Genomic DNA, 15680 nt, shown 5'->3' with positions numbered 1-15680 from the left:
TTTATATGATGTTTTGACTTGAAACTCTGATGTTGGTATCAACGAAAGCTAATGATTATCAAAAATTAATAAATCAAATGGTTAAAGAAACTACAAAAAGTTTATTAAGTTTAACTAAAAATATATTCAGAAATGATTCCCATGTCAAATAGGTATATTAGTGATTTGTTTAACCATTCCCATAAAAACTGCATCTAATAAAACTGAAGAGTTAATTAAATAAATTTAAAAGTTAGTGGCCAACTGAATGACATGAAAATTCTAAAAAAAGATTTGCGAATTCTCGCTAGTCAATAGCTTTTGTTTGGTACTAATTTCAAAGTTCTAGATCAAAACGGGTGGGCTAGGTGAGGTTGGCCTACATTTTAATTTTTTGGTTTCACGACTTCAAGTTTGGACTTGAAAATTCTAAAAATTGACTTACAAATTCTTGCAAAATACTTACAAAATAATGGCACAGATTTAAAAAATAAAAATTGCAATACTCAGGTGGGCCAACTTCATAACCGTTTGAAATTCCTATCTAGTACGGACGATGTAATTATATTATTAATTATATCATACTTCGTTAATGATGATATCGAGACTAACTCCGTTAACTTGTGGTTTAGGCTTTTATACGTGCACACGGAGTAAATGGTAGTGTAACATATCGAATCTTCGAATACTTTTTTTTTTAATTATTGAATACCTATCCCCAATCATCAGAATAATTTACTCTTTCAGTGCACTATTAATGACATCCTACTTTTACTCTAGTTTTTTTAAACGGATAACGTATTTATTCAAGATTTCGAAGAAAACTATTAGTCCAGGATTCAACACGGTTTAAGCTTCTTGAACAGCCGCAGTGATGCAACTAGTGGTGGGGTAACCCCTCCCCAAAATTTTTCTGAGATTTTTTACAAATTCTACGTAAGAAAAAAATGGTTTATCTTGAACACACGAAACGGATGATTGATATGAAATATGAATATTATTCGTAAAATTGATAACAATAATAACATGACGATATAGAACGTTTTGTAACGTTCCGTTCAACTTTAAAACATCAATAACCTTGCTACTACGATTTCTCGATAGTCGATTGTATAAAACTTTTTTTGTGATATGACAATATGAAATAGAAGTTAAACAGTTTAATTTGTAATTAAAATATTTAACTCATAAACCTAACTAAATCTTACTTCCTTATTCCCACCAAACACCTGCAGAAAATGCTTATTTTTTCCAAATTCACAATCCCACCCACTCGAAAACCAATCTTGGTTGCGTCACTGAACAACCGTAATGGAAATATTTTTAAGATGATCCAATAAAGTTATTAAATAAATCCATAACGTGTTGCCACTAATATAGTATTATGGGGTAACATAGTAGGTATCTTAAAAATGTCGACAAGAAGCATTTTCCAAGCTTTAAATTTGCTTATAATTTATTACCGCTGTCGACGAGCCATCGAAATGGTATTTTTACAGTGTTTACAGTGTTTCGAGGCGATAAAATACGGTAAAAATATAAAAAATAAAAAACATAAAATAATGTAGCACACGTGCAATACAACATAATTTAATGACCGTTTAATGCCGTATCGAGTTAAACGATAATTCATGCAGGACATTGTAGTTCTGGAGCACTGTAGAATAATCGACAATCGTATTCGTTCTGAACCTTATTAGCTACGGAACAAATTTTCAACAATCAAATAATATTACAAAATGTAGCCGCGTAATGTATAAAAATGCACGTACACGCCACTGTTGAATTATACTTTTTTCCGTTATCAAGACAATGGAAATTTTTATATATTCATGTGCATATGTATGACGGTTACATTTTCTTCTCGTAATAAACATTTAAAATTGTGAAATCACATTTGTGTACATCAGAAAAAAAATTTCACTAGTCAGAAATTTAATAAATAGTCCCGAGTGGGAGCAAAAGACATAATGCATATATGATAAATTATGATATATTGTTATATACATTAGTACGTACTATTCGCGTGTTTATTATACTATTTAATTTCGTTTGGTCGTTTCGAATTCGTTTGTAGATTCATGCTAAAATGTCATTCAGAATGAGTTTTTAGATTGCTGGAGAAGCAATCGTATATTAAAATTTTCGTTGTCGATCTACCGCGGTGTCAAAATATAAATATTTTCAATTTTTTCCCATCGTAATCACTTTTCATCGTTGTCCCAGTTCGCTCGTGAGAAACGAGTCGTTTTATTTCGACGGAATACCCGTTATAAAAGAAAAAATCAAGATGAAATTATACACCTATTACTCCGTGTACTGCGCTGTACTGTTGATTTTCAACATATGCACCGATATTGACTTGGACTGCCATCGAAGCGAAAACCATAATACCGAAGAGGGTTCGTCGAATTTGATTCACCAAAACAATCGTGTACCCATTTGCTTGAAATTTAATGATACATGCAACAGTTGTATAAATATAACGCTGAATGTTAACGAGTTAAGAAATTTAAGTTAAATTATTTTCAAGTAAGCTATTGAACGAGCTGATTTGTTTTTAAAAGTAAGTTACAACTTAACGATTTGTGCAACTTTACTTATTTCTTAATTTATTTTACATTCACGTTAAGTACCTAAACAGTTTTCTTAAATTTAATTCCAGTGTTAAAAATATTAATTTTTTTTTTTTTTTTGTACAAATTTTTATTTTTAATAAAACCAATCAAAAATTATAATTGTTATAGAGTTAAATTAAATAATTTTGGATTTATATTGGGATCAAAATAACGTACCTACGTAGATATATAGTATTATGCGGTTGAAATAACATTAAATGTAGTTAAAAAATAAAAGCAATTTTTTTTTAACCAAGCTTAATTACTTTTTATTCAATTCTACTCGTAACTTTTACACGTTAATAAAAAATATGAGCAACTTTTCACTTAAAACTTAACTTAATCGAATAAAAAAATAAAGTAAATGTGATATCATATTACAATATTAAATTCAAACAATTTTACATAGATACTGTAAAAATGGCAAATAAAAATATCAATCACACAAAAACAGATATAAGATTAATCAACAATTCTCTGGAACTTTTACATTGAATTCTTCGATTATTTCTCCAAAATCAAGTTTTGTAAGTATTTATTCGATACTCATAAGATATTAGATGTCATTACGATCCTTGATTAATACTAACCCGAATTCCAGACTTTACAATATTTAACTTAGAATAAACTCTCTCACATGAACAACTCGCGATAGATATTTTACTAAATATAATATAATTGATCCGATTTGAAAACAGATAAATAATATTTTATGTATTTTAGAATTGTACTTCAACACCAACTTATACAGGTGTATTTAATGCATACAAACCATGCAAAATATTGTTCAGACACGGTTATATACTCTGTACAATTATCATCAATAATTAATTAATAAACGTGAGACTGCATTCGCATGCAGTACCTATAAGGTTAATAATACTGTACGGTCAAAGTCGATTAATGCGTTCTAGTTGATCGTATCACAATACTTCTGAATTAACATTAGCATTTCAATTTAATTGTACACATTTTAAATATGAATAAATAATCTATTTACGATTTTTAACATTTAATTTACATATTATTACCAAGACATATGCTATTATAACATTATATAAGTACCAAACTGATACGTTATTACAGTATACGTGCTATGAAAATGGATTTATGGTGTATATAGACATAAGTACAATTTTTATAGCATTTATATTATTTTAAAATTTATAAATTCGTTCCATAATAATATTTGTGTTCGATGTAAACATTTGGAAAAATCGAAATGAAAATAAGCGCAAATTAAGTTTAAAAAATCTTTAAATTTCTGAGGAAAGTTTATATACCTGTATTGCTATATTTGTTTAAAGTTAATTTATTCAATATCGTTTCATAAAACTAAAATACACTACAATATAGAAAAAACATCACTTTTGAAAACAATTTTTTTGTAATGAATAAACAAATAATGTTTTTGAACAAGAGACATAAAGTTATGACCTCAACTGATCCACCGTATAGTTATTAAAATGTATGTTACATATATGTTACAGTTAAAACCTGAAATTCCTGAAAACTGGTTTTAACCAGGATTTCAATGTTGATACTGATTTTAAAATACAATTTTGTAACAAAAGTCAATCAGGCAGTGCCGCAAAACCGGGTGTGTTGCGTGTATCAAATACACGGGCCCATGACCTTAACTTATAATAGGGCCCAATGATAATATTTTAAAAATATGTAGAAAGCAAGAGAATTAAACCATTTTGTAATAATAATTACTTATGCAGATTGAAAAATAATTGATTGATTTTGTTTTTTACACATTATCGTACATCAATGTTTTTTTTTACAGCCTGTATAATCGGAATACAAAATAGTTTGGTTACAAATACGGTTCGATTTCTCTGCATAGTCCGGATACGGAGGAGGGCATTCATTTTACTTACACACGGGCCCAAGTTAGTGTAGTTGCGGCACTGCAATCAGGGTTAATATTAATTTTATTATTTGTTTTGATAATGCGAACTATCATGGCATTTAGAGATTTATGGCGTTTATCTTGGATTATTTTATGAAAATAAATTAAGATAACTTTGACCGGTTGGCGTCAAATATCAACTATTATATAAGTACAATACACCTAACGGTGTTAGCAATATAAAATTCTGTAATGACCAAGTATCTTGCTTCAAAATTCATGAGGGATAAATCGCTCCTTACGTGAAAAAAAAATTATTTAACTCTAAATGCCACAGTAGTTTGCATCGTAAAAAAAAAACAAATAATAAAAATTATACTCATATCGAATTTACTTTTGTTACAAAATTTTATCTAAGAACTAGTAATAATATTGAAGTCCTGGTTAATTAGTCAATATCAGTTTTGACGAAATTGATTCGTAAAAATTAGTATTGATTGGTTAAAACTAGTTTTGACAAATTTCGAGTTTTAACTGTAACATATAAAAAAAAAAAAATAAATAAATAAATAAACAATGACTCTAAAACAGCTTTAATAACTAACAAGTTGTTTTCTGTCGGTCGGCAAAAAAAGACAATAGGGAAGAAAGGAATCCCTAACCTCCCGCCCCTGAGCATGCCACTGGATGGTATGGCCATAGAGGCCGGCTACACAAAGGAGGAGAAGAAGAATATTATTGTTAACAGCGAACAGCGATTGATCGTCGTTCATCGATCGTCAATCACTATTATCACGTTGCCGTTGTAACGTGTACATACCGCGCGGTGTTTGGGCGCACAACGGTTACCGAACTGCGGTCGCATTACCGTAAAACGAATAATATAATCATACTATTTGCATAATAATCATAGGCGTACACAGAGGGTATGCAGGGTATGCAGTTGTATATCCTAAACATGGAGCCTTTTTTTCTAAAAATGCATAAAATAAATAAAAATCATAACATATTTGGTCTTTAATTGTTTATTATGTGATTTTGTATTACATTATGATTTTTTTTATACTTTTATATTAAGTTCTAGAAATGTTTATTTATTTTTGAAACACAAATTTTATATTATAATAAGGATTTAATATGTCAATGAAATTAAGAAGTATTTCAAGAGAGATTAAATAGCTTTCAAATACAAAGCAAATTCAGAAGATATTATTAGTGATATTAAAAACTTAACTGAACATAGAATTGTTTTATAATAAATTATAATTATTTATCAAATTTATTTTATTTTTTCATTTAAATGATTATGTTTTTGTTTATTTAACGTACTTAAATACATTACTCAAACTATTGCAAGTGTTATGCATTAATTTTTTTTTCATAATTTATTTTAAATTTTAATTATGAAGACATTTATAACCATTAATAAATTACTATCCAGTCAATTTTTTTTTTTAAGAAAAATTTTAATTTAAATAGTTATTTAGACATTTGTGTTAATATTTTTAACAGCATTTTGAACGCTTAAATTAACTTTCTATTCCTTAAATTATACATCAAAAACCGCCACTTTGTGACGCGAGTGGGTACCGAAATTTCAGGACTATCTCCAATTCTCACCGAAGTCCCTTAAGGAGCAATACTATCTCTAGTTCTATTCAACATTTTTTCTGCCGACCAACCAACCACTCCAAACATTTCTGCAGCAGAATACGCCGATGACAAAGCTATTTTCATCATCCATAATGACCCTATCCTGGCCTCAAATTATCTTCAAAATGACCTAAACCTACTATCTACCTGGTATATTAAATTGAGAGTCAAAATCAATACTTCTAAATCATTGCACGTAACGTTCACTCTTCATAAAGGCACTTCTCCTCCTATAACATTAAACAACTCCATCATTCCCATTGCCTCAAACGCTCGTTACTTAGGCATGCATCTAGACAAAGGACTTACCTGTGCTCATCATATTAGAAAAAAAAATGATTATTACTCAACCAAAGACGCAGAAACCTCTATTCTATTTTTTATTAAACCAAAAATCAAAAATTAATTTGAAAAATAAATTAAACTTGTATAAAACGCTATTAGTTCCGATTTGGTCCTACAGTATTCAAGTATGGAGAACAGCTAAACCATTAAACACTCAGAAAATTGAATCATTCCAATCAACAACTCTTCGCCTGATAACAATAACTGATAACTTTTACGTCTCAAACCACACTTTACATTCCGATCTTCATATAAACACCATAGTCAAAACTGCAACCATCTTTTATAAACGATTACGGTCCCACTTTGTCAACCACCAAAACTTCCTCATTAGACAACTCAATTTAAATAATATTCTCGAAAATCCTTCTAGATGATTAGCTCGCTAATGGTGTAGTGACCTCATGAACCATAATTAAGTTTTAATAACTAAACATCCAAATTTGGAGCTGTGCTAAGCCGTCCCAAATCCACACCATACAAGCATTCCAGTCCATCACCCTCCATATGATAACGTCTGCACCTTGGTATGTATCCAACTCCTCACTACACTCTGACCTAAAAATCGAGTCAGTTGACCAATTAGCCACCAAACACTACAGATCTTTCTATTCCAAACTACCTTCCCATTCTAACCCATTAGTATCGCAAATTTCATCCACTCAACCCATAAATCCCATCCATAGGCTTAAAAGAAAATATTGCAGAGATTTGTTAATCTAAAATAAATTTACGTTGGGTTCCATCACTGGTTAGCCTCTCTTTTCATATTATTCAAAGTTATAATAATGTAAATAAATTATTTAATTTACTTACTGTGCTGTCAGTCACAGATTGTAAATATCCAATAAAAAAAAAAAAAAAAAACTAAGCAAGTAAAAAAATTGTCATCGCTGGGTGGTTTCTTTATCGACCATTATTCATGTCAAAGAAAAAAAACATTCCACACATACGCTTATTGTAAAAAGAAAAATAATTAAAGATTGTGTATTCTCTAATAAAAAAACAGAAACAAAAAAAGAAATCTACTTTCAGTGATGGCAGGGATAGGCAGTGGCAACGTTTTGCATACTCTGAAAACGAGGTCTGTGCACGTCTATGGTAATAACGTTGACGGATGCAACGGATCGGCAGTCGCGTATTGCGCAGGGACCAGAAGAGGTCAGAGCGGTACTAGAACGGAAACGTACGGGGGGGGGGGCAGCTCGCGGCGGGCGGCCTAGGGATTACGGATACGGCGGGAGAAGATCTCGATAGAGCAGGGGCTACGACGGTTAATGACGGGGAAGCGTCGGTTGACGTACGTGAAATCTTTAAGCGTAACGAACTCCGGAAGAAGAAGATTGTTACACCGGTTGTTTATCGGTCGGCATTGACCTTTCATCGGGTTCGATCGGAACATTATCGCCGGACGCGACGGGATCGCTTGGAAACGGATCGCGCCGCGTTCAGTTCTCGCACGTGCATTGACAGCCGCGCGTCGACCGTGAGAAACGTGTTCCCGTGTCTTAGCGGTTATGTCGTTTGCCGCTTGGTTGCCGCTTCTGGCCGCCGTCGCAGTTCACTCGGCCGACGCGGACTACGCGTACAAGACCGACTATTTGACCGTACCGGTAAGTGCAAACGTTGTATCGCGTACAGCCCAACGACCTTTGAGCAGCAATTTCGCGGACATTTTCTACGGTTCTTCGATTGGAAAAAAAAAGCAAAAAAAAAAAAAAAAAAAATAGAAAAGATCGGAAATCTTCTCGAAAAGATATACGAGATTCGTTTTTCGTTTGAAGGACTACGTTTTTTTTCTCAACGACGAACCAAATTCACGATAAACAACAACATTTACGCGCATCATTATGACGTTTGCACACCCTGTATGTGCCTATTGTGCCTTGTAGATTTCCTCCTCCCCCCCCCCCCCCCCCCCCTCTTTCCTCTCCCCCTCCCCGCAGATGCCCCCCCCCCCCCCCCCCCCCCGTTTTGTTTTGACAATAAACTCCTGTACAGGTTGAACTATAATCTTCAACCGTTTTAACTAGGCGTACGAACGTTTGAAATTGTTCAAAGAAATCGTCCGTTACATTTTTGACGTTAGCTGTAATTCACGACGAGCGGTGTCGTCGTGTCCGGAACTTTATTTTGCCGTACTTTTGAGAATTTCTTATGTCTCGCACTATCGTTAAGGTTTCTTTCCGTCTTTCGTCTTCACTTTACGTGCAGACACTCAAAAACTCAAAACGGGTGCAATCTTAAGATAAAAGTATGAACAAATTAAATTTAACAACGTTGAAATTCTCATCTGCACATTGTCTGCACAAGTTTAAAGCACATCGGGCGTAAAAAACAATTCCAATCGTTTGTATTCCATCAAATACACATTAAACAACAGTAAAACATAGAACATATTCAGTCCGAGAACATGGATAATTCTTAATGATATTTGATAATATCATAATTCCATATCTAAAATCTATTTTTCGTATAATATTGGTTTGAAAATTCCTTTGCAGTTAGTTCAAAATAAATTTATATGCATTTTAACTTTTAAGTGTAATATATTTATCTAGTATTTCTCATTTTTCTAATACGCCTTTACTTACTCATTTTAATCATGAACAATGCAGAACATGACTTGATTTATGTCTCATTTAAAGCAGTATTTAGTGGCCGTATTGATTGTCCCGATTTTTCTACATTGACTGTCATTCCAAGCTTTTCAACTAGCACCAGATATGTTAACCTATTTTATTCTAAAACTCCATTACCAAAACATGACACCATTACTCCGTATTATAAAGTATTAATTACCATTTAAATATTTATATTTCACTTGTCCTTTCTGTTCAACTAAAAATTTTTTCTTTTTTCTTTTTTTGTAAAAATCCAGTGTATATTAATCTTTTTTCAAATAATATTTGATATGTAAGTTCCAAATTATTTTTCATGTTGATCAATAATAATTATATATATATAGGTACTAATTATTAAATACGTTTTCGAATACAAAATGTATAAAAATTATATTTATGTAGGTAATTAGGTCCAAAGTCATGCTTTTATAAAAATATAATGTACGAGTACAGTGATTTCCTACGTCTGACATGCTGATAAGGAATTATGATTATTTTTTTTTAATTTGCTTACCTATCGACTTTAATATGCTCTTGTTTATTTGTCTTTAAAAATATAGATTAACCTTTGTATCCTATTGTACTGTTTGTACTATTTGTTAGTAGAAATATGTGTTTAGTCAATTGTCTAAGTATCAAAACTCAACATAGAACATAAAAAAAATTCCGAGTAAACAATGCACATATGCATAATTCATCCACTAGGATGACAGTTAACAATTCTCAGTTCTGTTGGATTATATGTTACATAGAATCCTGCACAAATTAATATTTTTGTACACCGTACAGATATTTTAAAGGAAATATAAAAATGTGTAAATATTTTACAAATGTATTGTATATCGTACATTTCAATAACAATTCAGTATATTTTACCGATTTGAAAACAGATTAATAATATTTTATATATTTAAGCATTGTATATTGATACTGACTTATACCGGTATATTTAATGCAAACCATTGTTCAAATACGGTTATATACTCTGTACAATACCATCGTTAATTGATTAACAAACGCGAGACTTCATACGCATGCAGTATCTATAAGATTATTAATACTATACGGTCAAAGTCGATTAATGCGTTCTAGTTGATCGTATCACAATACATATACTTCTAAATTAACATTAGCATTTCAATTTAATTTTAAATATGAATAAATAATCTATATACGATTTTTGACATTTAATTTACATATTATTACTAAAACAAACGCTATTGTCTTATAATATTATATAAATATCAAACTGATAAGTTATTACAGTATACGTGTTATGAAAATGGATTTCTGGTGTAGATACAAGTAAAATTTTTATAGCATTTAAAAATTCGTTCCATAATAATATTTGTATTCGATGTAAAAATTTGGGAAATCGAAATGAAAATAAGTTCAAATTAAGCTGAAAAACACCTTAAATTTCCGAGGAAAGTTTGTATACCTGTATTGCTATATTTGTTCAAAGAAAAGTTAATTTATTCAATGTTTTTTCATAAAACTAAAATACACTACAATATCGAGAAAAACATCACTTTTGAAAACAGTATTCTTGTAATGAATAAAAGAATGAAGCTTTTGAACATGACGTCATGAGCTCAACCGATACACGTAGGTTATTAAAATATATATTATACAAATTACATATTTTTGGAGAGATTTTCTTTTCTTCAAATAATTCCAATTCAGATGGTTTTCTGTAGTTTTTATTGATTATTTTATGGAAAATTATATGAATAATAATGAGAATTGTTCATTTTAAATCTGTTTACAGGTAGACCATTTTAGTTACAGGAACAATGACACATTCCTTATGAAGTATCTTTATCAAGACACTTACTGGGAACGGAAAAACGGTCCAATTTTTTTCTACACCGGTAATGAAGGCAGCATTGAATCGTTTTGCAAGAACACGGTAAGAGTATCTTGCCTATCTCTTGAGTATCTCTGTCTATTATCAATAGACAATAAGATATATAGATAGTATACATCAAGTACTTCAGACTTAAAACAATTTGCAAATTTTATTTCATGACACTTTTATAAAATCGTTTAAAAAGGTAAATTTTGTAAAAAAAAATATTTAAAATTGTTTTTATAAACGAGTAAAATCAACGAAAATGCAACGAAATTGAAAAAATGTCGAAAATAGCGAACAATAGCATTTTAAATGATTAAATTTTAATTCGTACCCACACAAAACGCATTTAGAACTAACTTAGCAATAAATTATGAAAAGTAGAAGAAGAGTTGCAAACGCAACAACATACGTGCCCTAACAAGAGGTGGAACTAGGAATTTTTACACCCGGGGAAAATGTTAAAATTACTCCCGACCATAGACCAATAATCAAAATAATCTCCTCGGGAATTTATTTCTAACGATTAATATACAATCATACTTGTGTTTTAACTTAATATCAGTATTCAACAAAGTTAAAAATATCAAATTAGTTGGTAATAATTACAATCCCCTAGTTCCGTCCCTGGCCCTAACGATAACGAAACGCTCGCGCGTACGCTTCGCAACCAGTCATAGTCATAATCATAGTCGCCAGCTAACCCGTAGCGCATTTGCACTGTCCACACAGGGTTTTATGTGGGAGATAGCCGAGGAGTTCGGCGCCCTGATCGTGTTCGCCGAGCACCGGTACTACGGCGAGTCGATGCCGTACGGGTCCGGGTCGTACGACGACAACGACAAACTGGGCTACCTGACCTCGGAACAGGCGCTCGCCGACTACGTGGACCTGATCACGTACCTGCGGCGCAACGGCACCGAGCAGCACCGGCGGACGGTCGGCGGCGCCGGAAACGTTAACGTCACGGATGATACCTTTGCGAACCCTGCGATCGCTTTCGGCGGCTCGTACGGCGGCATGCTGGCCGCCTGGTTCCGGATCAAGTACCCCGCGATCGTCCAAGGGTTGGTGGTAGTGAATTTTTTCTACAAACAATTATTTAGGGAAACGCTATATTTCCTAAAAATGTTCATGTGTCTACATAATTTAGCGCATCATAAGAAAACTAGAACCTTGTGTTTCTTTCAACACTTTAAAAGTATTTAAATGTGTTTAAACGCTTTGGTAACGATCATTTGATTTAACAGATCTATAGCATCGTCAGCACCGATATGGCAATTTACCGGGATGACGTCGTGCAACGCATTCTACAATGTTACATCTTCGGTGTACATGAAGACGAGTACTGAATGTGGTTTGACAATTTTAAAGTCGTGGAGTACTATAGACAGTGCCACGGAAACAGGTATTATACTTTTTTTTTCAAATAATTTCATATTATTCGTCTCGTTTTATATTCGTATTTGGTTTTTTTTTTTTTTTTTTTACTTAAAATTTGAATTTATTAATTTTTTCGTGATTTCATTTTAGCCCACGGAAGAGATTTGATTTCCCTCAGATGGAAATTATGTTCTCCATTGAAAAACGATGATGATGTTTTAAAATTAAAAGAATGGATATCAGAAGTTTACGTGAATTTAGCGATGGTAAATTATCCATACTCGGCTAATTTTTTGGCACCGTTACCAGGAAATCCGGTTAAGGTAAACGCGATGATTAGTTAGAAAAAGATAGTGAGAAAAATATAAATTGTGTTTAATGTAAATCATAGGAACTTTGTAAACCGATGAAAAATCATAATGAACAGACTTTTAAGCTATTAGATTCAGTTTTTAATGGGTTGAACGTTTACTTTAATTACACTGGTACATCTACGTGTTTAAATATTTCATCCTCAACTCCTTCGTTGGATGCCAAGGGATGGGGATATCAGGTAATAATTGTATAGGTTCACACAAATTCATTTATTTCGAAATTAATTATTTATTTAATTTGTAGGCGTGCACAGAAATGGTCATGCCAATGTGTTCCAATGGAAAAGATGATATATTCGAAAATAAGCCATGGAATTTCGAAGATTATGCTAAATATTGCCAAAAAACATATAAAGTCCAGCCTAGTGTCGATATTATCGAAAAAATATACGGTGGTAAACATATAAAGGATTCTTCCAATATAATATTCAGGTAAATTCTTATCACTAGCTTTCTGTAAAAAAAAAAAAAAATATCAAAAAGCCAAGCAATATAATTACTTAGTATACGAATACATATATTATATTTAGTTTATAGAAAGTAAAAAAGAAAGATTAAAAATATTCCACGGTAAAATATCTCAAAATAATTCGTTTTTTACCAATCGTGATCAGTCGGTATCTTAGTTCTTAACTCACAATCGTACATCATACCGATGAGTACTTTGTTATTTTGATTTTTCAATTACAGCAACGGTTTATTGGACCCGTGGTCGAGTGGCGGAGTGTTGTATAACATTACGAAAACCGTGACCGCAGTGATAATACCCGAATCCGCCCATCACTTGGACTTGAGGGCGGCAAATGTCAAGGATCCGGAATCGGTGGTTAAAGCTCGGAAATTTTACAAGCATAGGATTAAGAAATGGATATCCCATTACCGGAAATATTCATTGAGGGATCAAGTCGACACGTTTTCGGCATAACAATAAATTATTCAGCAAACCGTTTAAGACGAATTGCAACATTATGGTTTTGTATTACGACGATATATTTTTTTGCGGCGAATCGAACGGTTTAAGAAATACATCGCAGGCATTTACCTTTTATTGTAACTGCCTGAACATTGTATTTTATACACTTAACTAGTTTGACTGAAAATAATGATAAATTCAATAAATATAAACTTTATTCATAATTTTATTATTATGAATGATATTGAACATATGTTTGATAAAAAAATATTTGTGGGTTGGTAAATTGAAAATTCGCCAATAGAATAAATTCAATTAATTATTTATTGCATATTTAAACGAACTAACATAGTAGTATCGATAAGTATTAGAGTGTTGAGGATAGGGGTAGAATTGCATGATTTATATAAATTATTGTTATTTATGTCGTTAATATTGGTAGCTAAGAATTAAGTAATCGCCTAAGCCAATGGTTCCCAACTCAATATTAGGCGCGGACCATTTTTATAAATTTTCACTGTCACATTTATAATTTCTAGGTACAAAATAAAATCAGAAATACAGTTTATGACGTGGAAAAATATTTTAACTTATTTATTTAAAAATATATTTTAATAAATAAAGGTGATACAAATTCAAATGTTACATTTAAGGAACATATATTAATTAACTTATTCAATGAGAAAAAAAATGTAACAAATTTATATTAATGAATACTTAATTAATGTGACTTATTATGGCGCGCTTCTTTTACCAGTTGTGGAGTTATTGGAACGATGCTGTTGTTTAGTGTCAGTTGCATATCATCATTCGGATTCAGACGATTTCGAGATGTGTATTTTTTATAAATAATAGTAAAAAAAATCCTTGCTCGCATAAATATGTGGTTGAAAAAAAACACGAGGAAACGTAATGCTGTTTGCTAAATGTTTGGATATCCTATGGCCTTTTACACCAAAACTCTTCTATGTTTGAATTATATTCAAACGAACTCTTCAAGTTGCTGTCATCTGAAGTTCTATTAATTCTTCTTGCATTTCTTCTCGAACGTTGTTGACTTGGACAGTGAAAGGATTACGAATTAGCTTTTTAACAACATCAGTGTCTACTACACCATATTCTGAGAAGTATCTGATAATTCCTCTTTAAGGACTCGTAAGTGTTCTAATATATTATTCTAAATATCGTCTGTAAAACATTTGTAGTGTTCGTCATCAATAAGAATTCGCAGTTGTAGAATTAGGTGCTCAGTAGTGCACCTATATAAAGGGTTTTTAGTGTAAGAATAGCAGTCCTAAACAAAAAAAAGAGGTCAAATGACTGATGATAAATTTAAAAGAATAATGTTATAAAAGTGTGATAAATTATTTGTTTCTTATATTATTAATCAACGATTCTTTGGTACATACCCTATATAATTGGAGTAAGACATGAATGTATATTTTAAAATTATTTTATATTTTTTTATGATTACGAGACAATCAACGTTATAAAATTATTTTAAGTATTTGAAAGTATCTATGAATACTATTTTAAATATTTATAATCGTACTTGAATACTTTTTTTATCAAGTGTTTAAATACGTATTTTAAATAATTTTGATAACAAGCATCTGTATTTGAATACTTTTAAACAGTATCTCTTACAAGACTGGTTGTAGTAAAGATTGATTTTTTTTTTCATTATTTAAGAGGTTTCAGTGAAAAATATTATAGCTCAATAATTACTGAATTCTATACGATAGTCTAACAATTAATTAAAACAACTGTACAAAATTAGAAATAGTAAGTTATTACACATAATACAACAAACTGAAAATAACAGCATATTAAATAATAATAATAAAATAATATTTTTTCTCTACGAGAAAAAATATAATATTAATAGGAGATATAATTGGTCAAAAAAATGTAATTCAAGCAAACCTAAGAGATTAATTATGTTTTTTTTGGGTAGGGTGAGGGCGAAAATAGGAGAGAAATTAATAATTTTTGAAATATTTAATACTTTTATTTTAAGGGGATGATATAGAAATAGAAGACGGGCGAAGATTGTTAATTGGAGTAGTGATGGATTA

General features: G+C 31.2%; 1 protein-coding gene across 2 annotated transcripts; it reads left to right on the top strand.

Annotated features, from left to right (window-relative positions):
* Window positions 1-7883: 7883 nt before the first annotated feature.
* LOC112684597 (lysosomal Pro-X carboxypeptidase-like) lies at window positions 7884-13766 on the top strand. Of its 2 annotated transcripts, none has more exons than XM_025556197.1 (8): window positions 7884-8066; window positions 10849-10989; window positions 11665-11999; window positions 12183-12340; window positions 12466-12638; window positions 12707-12868; window positions 12934-13121; window positions 13380-13766. In XM_025556197.1, the coding sequence occupies exons 1-8, from the start codon at window positions 7971-7973 to the stop codon at window positions 13612-13614; spliced, it is 1488 nt and encodes a 495-aa protein (XP_025411982.1). In that variant the 5' UTR covers window positions 7884-7970; the 3' UTR covers window positions 13615-13766. The 2 variants fall into 2 exon arrangements, with proteins under 2 accessions (XP_025411982.1, XP_025411983.1); XM_025556198.1 differs by lacking the exon at window positions 7884-8066 and adding an exon at window positions 10593-10685.
* The last annotated feature ends 1914 nt before the right edge of the window (window positions 13767-15680 follow it).

This window comes from Sipha flava, unplaced genomic scaffold (assembly GCF_003268045.1).
Source record: "Sipha flava isolate LNK unplaced genomic scaffold, YSA_version1 252_pilon_pilon, whole genome shotgun sequence".
Classification (NCBI taxonomy): domain Eukaryota; kingdom Metazoa; phylum Arthropoda; class Insecta; order Hemiptera; family Aphididae; genus Sipha; species Sipha flava.
This window is presented reverse-complemented; position numbering and strand designations above follow the sequence as displayed.